We start from the raw sequence: 12789 nt of genomic DNA, 5'->3' as shown, positions 1-12789 counted from the left end.
CATCCATAAATATTGTGAAGATAAACTTAGTTTATTACAAATACTACATGTATTTTCATTCCATTCTTTGACAGAAGATAACCTTTATATTTTGAGTATGTTATTTCCAAATATGTCTTCATTAAATAGCAGCTGGGAATAAAGACTACATGAAATCTTTGATTTTCTACTTTAAACCCATCAGCAAGACAGACCTAAAAATCATGTGTCCATCCCAGTAATAATGAGTCAATTGTGTTAATGCAAGAAAATCTGGTTAAAACAGAGACATTCTGTTTTCACCAATTTGTCAGAAATTTAGTTAATATCAAATTGTCAATCTCTAAAAATATAATTAAAATTTTTAAAACTGCAGAATACTAGATTACATCAGGTGCTCATTGTTGAACTTAAGTTTTTGAGATTTTTAACAGAAAATAATAATGAAATTGTTATAGGAAAGGTTTCTTTTCCAGTATCAATACTTTCCCAAGCTCAGTGGCTCAAGTAGTTATTTTAAGCTGTTAGAAGAAAAGAATGCCTTATGCTCAAAATGTGTTTTGCCAAGTCACTTATGAGTAACAACAAATTGTTTCAAGGTCATCCTGTTTTCCTGGGATGCAGGGAAGGCAGTCATAGAACAAGAAAGAAGCTGCACATTGTGAGAGATAATCATGGCAGCAGTTGAAATTTAATTAGACGGAAAAGTTTGGAGGAAAAAGGAAGAAGGACATACCAATCAGGGTATTGTAAATACTAAGAAACATCTTTTTGACTAATTTTTTTTTTTGCATTTTTGAGTTTTGCTGTCAGATTTGCTACACTGGACCTTTCATTCACTCCAGGATTTTAATCTGTTAATGGCAGAAAAAAAACTTTAGAAGTACAACAAGTTGTGTTTCTCTCTGTTCATGGTTTTAGAGTTAAATTCTGAAGTTGCAGAGTCAAAGAGAATTAAAATGTAAATTCAGCTTTAAGTTTTCTTAAATGAGGCAGAGAGAGACCCAAATTTAGAACAAACAACACTACTTTGAGTATTCTGCTTTTGTGCTGATGGAAATCTAAAGATAACACAAGTGTATCTGTGCAACTTTCATCAAGTTCAGAAGCTCTTTAACATTTTGGAGAGAACGAACAGACACAGTTACCAGAATCTCATTCTATCAGCATCACAGTCACTGGTCTACCCAGAATTTACTATAGATCTGAGACCCTGAGTAACTGCCCCTAAAAATAAGAGTGACAATACAAAAATCAGTAGCAGCGAGAGATTGTAATCACAGCTCTCCAGTCCTTAGCTAGCCTTTAACCTTAACATGATAATGCATTTGCTCAAAATACACTTATTTTTATGTTGGTTTCAAGTTAACAGTTGTTACAAACAAAATACAGTCATCCTTTCCAAACCCACATTTTGTGTATCACATGCCCCTCTAACTCAACAGTGCTTTCCAAGAGGAAGTAAACAAGACAACAGGATTATTTAGAATCGACCATATGTTTAACACAAAACCCAAAGTCCATTTCCTTTCCACTCCGTTGGGAAATCTCCTAATATGCCTTCATATTATGTGAAGAGGCTGCTCAAAGACTTTCTCCTACTATGCTGGAAGCAAGCGGGCATTAAATTCATAATAACATTAATAGAGTCTCCACAGGTCTGTAGAAGTGGATGCAAATAAAGTGCAATTGATGTCACTGAATTTCAACAGCAATTTGATTATTTAACATAGTTAACTCTAGATCATGAATATTTTAAAATTCCATTTCAGCACATATCTATGAAACGAGTCTCCATCCTATTCTCACCAACAGTATTCCACTCAAAACAGCAGCTTCTTATGCGTCTTTCTAGGAGGTTCAAAGTATGTCTAACCAGCAGCAAGCACCAACATCACCTTGGTCTGACCTGGGCCAGATACTAAACACCACGCACACAAACACTGTGGTAACCATGAAACTCCACTCCAGACAACACCAAACCGTATTCCTCTGTTTTTTATCTCCGCGCTCAGTGGGCATAACTATGAATCAGAATGAAGAGCTGACTGAGTATTTGAAAAAAGTAAGTCAGGAAAAAAAAAGTCCATTCCCTAGTTTAGAGAACAAAACCCAGGCTGTAACTCTGAGCATATACCAAAATACAGTGGTTATTTTTGAGAACTGGACTGTTGAATTTATTAGGACAGTGGTGAAGGAAATTACAAGATGCTGATGCTTTTACATTTACAGATTGCTAATCCCAAGCTACCAAAAATGTAATACATTTGGGCAAATTAATTGATGAATAACTGTCATTAGGTTCATACCCTACATTGTTTCAAACTAGCTCTATTTGCCCAACTGCTCAACAAAACCAGTGGCTATTAATGGCAGATCCTTGTTCTCTTGGGAAAGAAAGCGTCTAATGTTTTAGAAATGTAGCTACACCAAACATATACATTCTGATCTCCAAAGCTTTCACTGAGCAGCAGCTTGAGTATTATTATACAGGAAAAAAAGTACATAAAACTGTACACTAAATATTTTTCTTAATTGTGCAAAATACAAGTGACTGTTCCAGTGAGAATTCACCTGGGAGCAAGTTATATTCATACATGTACTTTTAAAATGGGAGATTACACAACAACTTCCTGAATATTTTCTTCCATGGATAAACAAGAGCCTATGAGATCCCTGAATAAGTACTTTCATATTACACCCAAAGTATGAGGACCACTGTAGCGTTTATGTGCTTCAGTCTGCCAGGAAAAAAAAACATGGCTAAGGATGATTGTTTTGGTTTTTGGGGGTTTTTTTGGGGTTTTTTTTTTTGTTCAACTGGTTGGGGGTTTTTTGCTGTTGAGAATGTCTGCCTACTAAGAACTGAACTGAGGCCACCGAATATGTTATTATCAAGCTGGAAACTTGTCAAGTTGACATATGTTTTTTGAGAGCTTTCAAATGAAGGGCTACTTTTGTAAGTAACAGAAATCTAAACAAATCAGTTTGTTAACCTATCTTTAAAATATTGTTCTAATCACTAAATGCATGAGAAATCTGTATTTTTAAAATAACAAAAATAGGTTATGCAGTTTGCTAAAAGCAAGTTAAAAGGAATAATTTCTCCTTTATTTCTGGAAATGAGATATTGGATATTCATCTGCCCAGGCTTTTCTAGGAGTTTCCTCAAAAAATACCAAACATGTTAATATTTAGGACTGGAATGGACGCCACTACTTGAAAACAAGTTCTTGCTTCTTGTAGCCAAATATTTTTCAAAAACAACAAAGACGACAATCCATTTGTAGTCATGCATACAGAGAGAAAGAGAGAGATAAATATAAAAAAAAATTGATATATTTCTACTGAAAATTATCTTTCCATAATAAAACCTGGACAAGATTTGCACTTCAATCAATCAATCACAAAAAAAAAAAGTTTTCCAAGGAAAAAAATATCTAGATGAGCATGTATTAATTTTTGGTTTAATATTGTTACAACCATTAACTGCATTGACCAAGTCTTCATCAGCAACTTCACATGTACTGCTATTGTGTAATACGAATGTCGAAGTTGCATGCCAGCTAAGCTAGAATGCATCATGCACTTTCTCAATGAACTATGTTAAAGGGCTTAAGAAAACCTGTTTCAAAAAGGAACAAACAGCTTAGTAAAATCAATTTCCCATGTAGTTTGTTTCATGTTTTTCTCCCTTTTTTAAGGGGGAACAACATTGAAGATCACAAATTATTCCAGAGAGCAACTGGTTAACTCTTATTGATCCATTCTGTTTTAGTAAGTGACAAGAGAATACTAAAATATAGGGACTGAAGAAGCTAAATAAAGTCCCCCTACCATACTGCATTTTAATGTGAAGGACACCATCACAAAGATACTTCTCTTATTCCATTCAGAACAGCTGCTGTCCCTAAGGGTCTTTGTATTTGTTATAGGATAGAATATTTTCTCCATGGAGACAGTGGAATAGGAGTAAATATATTCTTCACATTACTTAGAGTTCTATTTTACTAATATAGTTGACTGTACAAAGCAACAAATTCATCAAGAGGACAAGTTGGTCCTTAGCTGTTTCACTTTCTGTATTGTGCTTATATGACACTGTACAAACAATTATGGCATAAAAGCAACATTAAAAAAGACAAAAATTACATTTATCACTGTAGGAATGATCCTTACATCTAAAGAACCATGATAAGAGCAAACCGATTTTCAAAAGTACAGCTCAAAAAAAGATACAGGCTAATGTTTAATTTTGAGTCTAACTAATCCTACAGACCTCAGTAATAATTTAACTAAATGTTTAGACATCATCTGTTTAAATGCTTTTTTACATATATACACTTAAGAATATCTTGTTAAATATCACTAACTGGAGATATTTTCAGAACCTTGCATTAATGAGAGCTCTATCAGGTTCTGTCAACACAGAACTAGTGGATACACTTGCTATGGAGGAAGCATCAAATGCAAAGCTAATGACCCCAAACTAAAGGGAACCAGGAAGGCGAGCTGTAAAATTCAAGATGGGAAACTGAAAAACAATGACTAATGACTGAAATGCTTGAAAATAATCAAATGTGAAGGTCAAGTGAGAATGATTAATTCAAGGATTTAAAGCAGCTTAGCACAGTACACGTTTATATTGCACCTTCCTAATCAATGCTACAAGGTGCTTTAAAAAAAAAAAAAAAAGGAAATTTAACTGATAAGTGCTATCAGTAGACATGTGCCAGATTCACAGAATCAGATGATACACGCTTGGCAAATGAGAAATAAATACTAGTAATTACTCAGTATCTTGTCCATCTATACACAAAAACAATATTGTAATAATGACCTTGCCTGTTTCAGTTGCACTCTGAGTTTTTCCATCTATTAGTCACACACATAAAAACACCCACAGAGTTTCACTGTGAGGTATTACCCCACTCAAAGGCAGAAAGCCAAGGTAACAGCCAAAGAATGAGGTCTTAAAGTCACCAGAATTCAAACTTCTCCCTCTGAAGGGAGGAGCATGTGAGGAGCTTAGTGCATGATTCAAATAAGTTTAATATATATACACACACACAAAAATACACATAAATGTGTATATAGGGACAACTTGCATCAGCCTCCTTGAGGGCTGTAAGCAAAAGCTAAACTAATCCTGCAGCTGAGCACTTCAATATGAGATAACTAAGTAGAGGTTTTAATTAGCTTTTCATGAAATCTTAGCTGGGCACTATTTTTATGGAAGAAATTCCTGAAAACTCAACGCTGTTACTCTATACAGCTTGAGTAATCCCAACATTTCAGACGGCGAGGAGTCTCCATGTCCCAAGAGTCCTCACACAATTTTTCTTTATAAAGTCTCAGCTGAAATAACAATGTCAATTAAATTTTGTCACAACAAATAACTTAAGGCAAAGTATTTACTTCTGAAAAATTAGCCTAAAAGTCATCATTTGGCCAGTTTTCAAGGAGCCTTCAGAGTGTCTGTTGCTTCCAACAGAGGCAATTAAGGATCCTGTCTGTGAAGAGAGCAGGGTACTGAAACACATTTCCAGACTGAAGTCTATATCAGGCTCAGATGCTCTCAAGAGCTTCAGCAAACACATGCAGCTTCGCAGAGAAAGTGGTGTGTTTACATACGACTTTACAGTTTGCCAGTGTTTCTTACCTTACCCTTTCATAATTCAAAGACACAAGTCTCTATAACCTCAAATAAAGAGTCACTAACCAAAATTCTCTTAGCTGCCTGTTCTAAAAAAAAAAAAGAGTGAAAGGATTCAAGACACAGCAGTGTAGAATTATTTTCTCAAGTGTAACCAGCAGTTCCTCCAAAAACTATTATTGAAAGACAATACACCAACCTTTCATAGTTTAAAAACATGTACGTCTCACATATTCAACTGGTAACATGAAGGTAAAATTTGAACTTACAGATTCAATTTTTTTTTTTTTTGCATTATTGCTGCACTGTATGAGGTTTTTTTATTCTTGCAGCCTCCTTTTCTTACTTGAACTTTTAAAGAACCAAAAAGGATGGAAAATCCATTATTTCAATAAAACATTTCATGTAATTTTTGACAAACATAACAGTAACATACTTCTCACGTCTGTCAAGCAAACTATAGAAAAAAAAAATCTAAAATCATTGTATGGACTCCCACTTCTGGACACGTGCAGGACATAGAATGCTGATATGCCAATGCGCGGTGCACACTGAGCTGCTTTCAGAGCTATTTGTACTTACACGGTCCTTGTCATCGGCTACATCACAAAGAATGTCATCGAGATCTAAGATCCCACCATCCCCATGCTCCAGTCGATGTACTTGTATCCAGTAGTTTGGATCCTGCATAAAAGGAGAAGAAAATCATTTCAGATATCACATACCAGCAGAAAAAGGTTATTTCACCCTATAGTTAACATCACAACCCTACAAATGTTCACCATTAAAATATCCATTTAGGTCATACTCCTGAAAATAAATGTAAATTGAGATGTAAAGCCAAAGTTCTTTTTTTAAATCGCCCTAGATTAGATACATACTCTTCCCACTTTTATCAGCTCTGCGTGAGTCACAGTCCCATCACTGACATGTAGGGGAACAGCATTCCCAGTGTTACCGAATATACACGCTACATAAAAGGAAAATACATCATCCTCAAAATAAAGTATATCAGACAGTGGTCAATAGGCACAAAACATTACAGGACAGATGTAAAGCGTTTTTTTTTTCTTTTTATAGGACAGCTATAAAGGGTACAAACCAATATTTAAATGACATTAAAGGGCTTTCTGCCAGTTCTTTGGTAGAGCTGGTAGATGAGACATCTAAACCTTACACAAAGAACTCTTTCCACATTTTAATTAAAAGAAGATACACATGCACACACATACATACAGACACATATATATGTGTGTACATATATGCATATATATGCATATATATGCTGTGTGGTTTTGTGTATATACATATGTCTACCAGTAGCTGGGAAGACTGGCTTTATAGTCTTCACTATTACTTTTGATACAAAAGGAAACCACAACTGATAGAATAAGGCTGTGTCCATGAAGTGTCTTCTACGTATTGCTGCATGACTCGAGTGCTGTTTAGTACTCAATGTGCTGTTCTTAAAAGCTTTGTTTTCTAACAGGGGAAAGTTGTACCATAAACACACAACCTGAACATGATACATAATCTTTTCTTGCTCCTCAAATATTCCCCCATCACAGTGCCAATGCCCCGGGCTGTTGTTAAGTGTCTAGCAGTAAGAGAGCTTCCTTGCTTTTCACTGAGCAGGCAGAACTGCAGAAAGTGACTAATTTGAGGACCTTCAAGCTTGCAACATCTTGCAAAGTGCCTTACTTCCTAAAAACAGCAATTAGCATCCAAGTCTTTTCAGGTATGTGACTAGAAGTAAAAAAAAAAAAAAAAAAAAAAAAAATTTAAAAAAATTAAAATAGAAATAAAAAAAAGTCTCCAAAACAAACCCAAACCAAACCCAAGGAAAAAAAAAAAAAAAAACAAAAATGCCCAAGTAAATGCAAAAAGAAACCCCTCAAAACCTCCATTAAAAAAAATAAAACAAAAAAAAAACCTCCAACAAGCAATGGGACCACCAGAACTCCTCTAAATCCATGTGTTTTTAAATCTTGAGAGGATATGATACATGAAATCTTGGACAGCATGTTGCATGAAGGAACATCAAGGGATATTCATTTTGGTTTTAATATCCCAGAACTCAATTTATTTGCACAACATACATGCATAGGTCAAAGATTTTTGAGAAATCTGATAACTATGAAACTTACTTCATTGTTTGTGTAAGTACATCCACCTTAAATACTGCTGCAAAACATCATCAGATGATCAGATTTCAGAATTATGTTCTACAGTCATTAGGCTAGTCATTTCAGAAATTAAATTACAGATTTTTTTTTCCTCTGATTTCTCTAAGTATTAAATATCATTACCTTACATTTCTTCTAAGCAAGTATTTATTATGTAATTAATTGGTTTTCCTAGCATATGGCTTTCCCTCCAACTGCACTTATTGCTGTAGCACATTACAGGAGATAATTCAGCATCTATTTTTTTTAAATAAAAAATTCAGAAATAATTAAAAACAGTACTACGCTATTCACATTGTCATACATACAGAGGTGCACACATAGCTACATATTACAGAAATTTAAATTTACTCAGTAAAAAGGTGCATTATGCAAATACTAGGATAAACTTTCTGTTAAGTTTGAATACTCCACTAACACTTATAGACAGGGCTGGGAAAAGTCTCCAGTGTAAACCAGAAATCCTTCAAACTTCCTTAACAAACAAGTTGTAAAAGAAGGTCCACTGAAAAGGTGCCTTTGTAAACTTTGCTCTCAAAATAAAAGGAAAGAGGATCCTTCCTTATCCTCCAGTTCATTACAGAAATCTCCTCTGACTCTTGTATCTACACCAGAGACTGAAACACAGCGGGGAAGACTCAGGCTCTGAAGACACAACCAAACAGACGAGCTGGGAAGCATCTTACACTCCTAAAGGACTTGATTCAAGTTTCCTCTGCTAATTATTCCATCTCAAAGCCAAGTCTAAATTGAACCATAAGCCAGACTTCACTACAAAATCAGAAATGAAATAACTACTTCGGGCTTTAAGATAATCTGATCCCTCATATGTGATATACTTCACCATTTTTGTTCACATCACTTAATCTCCTTACTGAAGAATGGAAACATTAAAAACAGATAATCGCAACACTGGCTCAGTGACTTGACTACATCCATCAACACAAGCAGCACCCAGACTGAAACTACAACTTCTATATTCCCATATCCTTATTTTTTCCTTCCCAGCAGAAGTACTTCCCCCCCTCCAAGGCAAATGTAAGAAAACACGCATGACTACAGAACCAATAGTAGAAACGCCCACCTCTAAAGCACTATTGTGCTATTTCAGTATGTACAATCTACATTAAAAATAGCTTTGATATATGAGCTACATCACTTTTGCAAATTAATTCCTTTAGAAGTTTCTCGATACTGCATAACAAGTTTTAGATAGACTTGATTTTTTCAGCATCACCTATTCGTTGTGCCATAGCCTGAACTGCTCCGGTCGCTTTTCCTGTCAGACAAGGTCCTGATACAAAACAATATGTTAGCAAGACCAGACAAGAAATATATAAGACTAGTTTGGCAAGAATTTACTCTGGCAGGATTTGGTAAGTAAATATGAAATAACAATGAAACTTTTCATTAAAGCCCTCTGCAGACTTCACAGTGCAGTCCTTTTCTTGAGGCCCTTTTACTCTATTAAATGTTTCACATAAACCAAGGATTTGGTGGGGAAGGGTTGGGAGGGAAGAGAGATCTAGGGAAGAAGGGAGTACTCACATTTTCTAGAGATTAGTTACACCATACTGAAAAAAAAAAAACCTAACAAAGAAACAAACAAAAAAAAACCCAACATGGAAGCTAGTGATTTCACAGAGTTAAGAAAATCCGCAGCTATTTATGGTGCCAAATTTTAATTACTATTTCTATGCATTAACCAACCAAACAACATGGAAACACCCAAACTGCATAAATGTTCACATTTAAATCCCTGTTCTGTGTTCTGTCTGCAATGAACATATGTTGTAGAAGAGTCAGTTCATCTGCACTGCTTGCTAAACACAAAAGAAACTGGACCAGCCTTAGCACTGATTTGAATTCAGGTACTACTACATTGTTGTTACAAGGGTATCTGTATTCACAGCTTGGTCAAGCTGTATTTCTCCATCACTGCCAGTGAACAGATATTCATAATGCCCTATGCAGTGGCAGTAATACAATCTTCAAGCATTTTCTGAAGCAGTCAAAAATACTGTCTTGGCTTAGACCAGTTACTGAGTCATAAAGTGGAAATCGGCAATTACCAGAGTTTACTGGAGTTTACACAACTTAATCTGTGGGGTAAACTGGTCCAATCGCTCCTTCAGGACACCCGAAACACCTTCAGGGTCACCTTCTCTCGGTGACAGCGCGGGGCTTTCAAGTGAGATCTCCCAAGTGAGGGACTGGCTCCAACACTAACCCACAGAGAGGTGGTCTGCTCTGGGCATGTGCAACAAGGCACTTACATGAGTGAGAAGGAAAAAGTCTTCTAGTTATAAAACAAGAAAAGTGCTAAATATATCGAGTCTACAAAAGTCAGTTTCTGTAAAGATGAAAAAAAATACTAAACAAGATTTTTAAAATTACTTGGAAGCTTTTCAAGAAACCTGCTTGAGAGTTGTTCTGATTTAAGAAAACATTCCAGAGTCAGACACTTTCCTGTTGTTTCAAAATTTGAATTTGCATATTACAATTAGATTTTCACATTTTGTCGACAAAACAAAGCCACATTTATATTCTCTCACTGTCATGATTGTGTAAAAGGGTACTGCACTCTCCAAATCTGCAATGCATTTAGAGATATAAAAACACACTTTGATAGAAAACTGATTAGCTAACACTGCTCCACCAATGTGTAAATTAGCAATGTGCAATTATTTTGTAAAAGCTGTATAGATGCCTTTGTCACTAGTTCATGCAGAAGAACTAGCAAGTTCACCTCATTGAATACAAGGATAGAAGTAATGCTAAACCTGATTTATAATATCTTTATTTAAATATTGCATCACTCAGCTCAAGTCTAAGCAAGTCAGATCTCCTGTTTCCTGTGTACGCCCATTTAACTATTCTACTTGACTATGATTATAAAGGCACTTACAATTTAAATTCATGAGCACTACATTTTCTGCTCCAAAGTCCTCTATAATGGAAGATAAATATTTGCTAAGTGAAAACCAGTGCTAAGAGTGGAAGCAAGAGCACATTACAAATGCAGTAAGAAAGCAGCCATTCACGTTGTTTATTCCGTAAAACATGACTTCTAAAAAGAACAGAGGAAAAACTGAGAAAACTCTTAGTTTAAGTAATATCATTCAATATTATGAAGCTAACAATTTTATGTTCCCATATAATGCAAACAAGGACCATATGTGGAAAACAATGTCTAGAATTAGGAATGGAAACTGCAGTGTGTTCTTATTGAACAGCATAGGAAGATTTCTCATCCTCTAGTTCCAAATAGGTGTCTTAGTTTTTGTAAATGTACCCTTTCCAAAAATGTATAGAAGTGTTTAACAAAAAGTTACAATAAATAAAAATATTCTTTGAAATATTTTGTCCATGTTGCACAAGCAGAAAGCACCACAAACTTCTTAGTCAGAAGGAGCTATCTATTTAAGACAAAGCAGAAAATCAGGTTCCTAAAAAGCCTTACAATCCTTAGTATTTACAAATAATGCCTGCTGCTGTGACTCAGTCTCACCTACCTACCAGGAGGATGTCCCAAAGCATCAAAAAGACTGCATTATCTGCACAGCTACAGTTACATAGTTGGAGGCGGCATGTGGGGAGGTGATTTCTTGTGTTTGGCTTGAAGTCCACCCAGAGAGCACAACCAGAGGAGTAGAGCAAACACTCCCCAAGAGGTGTCTGTCCTTCTTATCTTTGACTAGAACAACACACATTTCCCAACTGCAGACTTCAGCTGGGTGCAGACTAACTGTAGTAGCCACTACCATTTGTTACACATCAAGTAAATCAGATTTTTTTTTTTTCCCCACACACACACCTATATTTTCCAATGTGTTCAGGCCAAAATAAGAAGAGTATTTCTTACCATGGAGCAGTATCTGGAGAAAACAGATTGGCTTTGCCAAGCTGAGCACACCAAGGCTCTCTGTGCCTATCAGAGATCATCTTTCTGATATGAAAGGATTTAAATTTAGATATCATTTATATATAATTTTTAACTTTCTGCTTTAAGATCTTTTTCAGTACATTCATCCTTAAATGATTTTTTTAAAACACTCTCAACTGGACAGCTGTGCAGTAACTCTTAAAGGAAAAATGGACCCACCACCAGGACAAGTGAAAGTGAAGAAGCAGCTCCAAGTGTGCCAATGTAACTTGTCATTTATAAGTGAGGAAATAAAGGGAAAGTAAGTATATATTTTTAGTTTCTGCTTAAAACTATCTGAAATATAGTATTACATGGCTATGTGCGTGGCTATCTTCACTGTTCTGAGTATTTTAAGAACAGATTTGTGGCAAAAGAGTACACGCAGATCAAAACCAACTAGATCATCAGGCTGGGGTGTGTACCAGACTTGTCTGTTCAGAAGCATATGGCACTTGGGCGTGTTAACACAAGCTGAAAGGAAAATAATGGTTAATAAAAAACTAATATATCTGAAAATTTGCCAGTGAATTCATTCATTTCCCTGTCTAGCTCTGTGCTGCAGGAGGAACCGTCAAAACAAGCAGTCAGGTGCCAAAGGAAAGCCACGAAGGCTCGCAGTGTCAGCTGGATTCCAGTTACATTCCACAGCCCAACAAGCTGGCAAGAACAAGTCCCTGGGTTTGAATTGCATCTCCTTCCCATCGCCTGTCTCCTTGAATTTCAGGCACAAAGACCTGCTGTGTAACACACTCTCTCTCTAAGGTACGCCGATACTGCATCACGGACAGTTGGCAGTAATGATACAGCCTAAGTACATCCACCGTCTCTGCGAGGGCACAAGCTGGCAAAATACTTAACATTAATGAAAGTAGCTCAGCAGATCTCAGAAAGCAACCGATACCTGTAACAACTCTTAAATTACCAGGTGATGACTTGAAAGGACAGTTACCTTTTCCATTCCTGATCGCACTCCATCTGCAATCATTCCCCTCATACTAATTTTAGAGCACATTTACTCCACCTTGGCCTGTGCTGGGCCC

The 12789-nt window shown here is 36.0% G+C and overlaps 1 protein-coding gene across 12 annotated transcripts in view; it reads right to left on the bottom strand.

Annotated features, from left to right (window-relative positions):
- Positions 1-12789, bottom strand: part of PARD3 (par-3 family cell polarity regulator) — a 450332-nt gene that overhangs the window by 396867 nt on the left and 40676 nt on the right. For all 12 annotated transcript variants that reach the window (XM_086741984.1, XM_086741989.1, XM_086741987.1 and 9 more), the window contains exon 2: positions 6218-6319. In XM_086741984.1, coding sequence (XP_086598110.1) covers positions 6218-6319 — 102 coding nt within the window. The remainder of the gene's footprint in view (positions 1-6217; positions 6320-12789) is intronic.

The sequence above is a fragment of the Chlamydotis macqueenii genome, chromosome 2 (assembly GCF_036417535.1).
Source record: "Chlamydotis macqueenii isolate bChlMac1 chromosome 2, bChlMac1.mat, whole genome shotgun sequence".
In the NCBI taxonomy this organism is placed as follows: domain Eukaryota; kingdom Metazoa; phylum Chordata; class Aves; order Otidiformes; family Otididae; genus Chlamydotis; species Chlamydotis macqueenii.
This window is presented reverse-complemented; position numbering and strand designations above follow the sequence as displayed.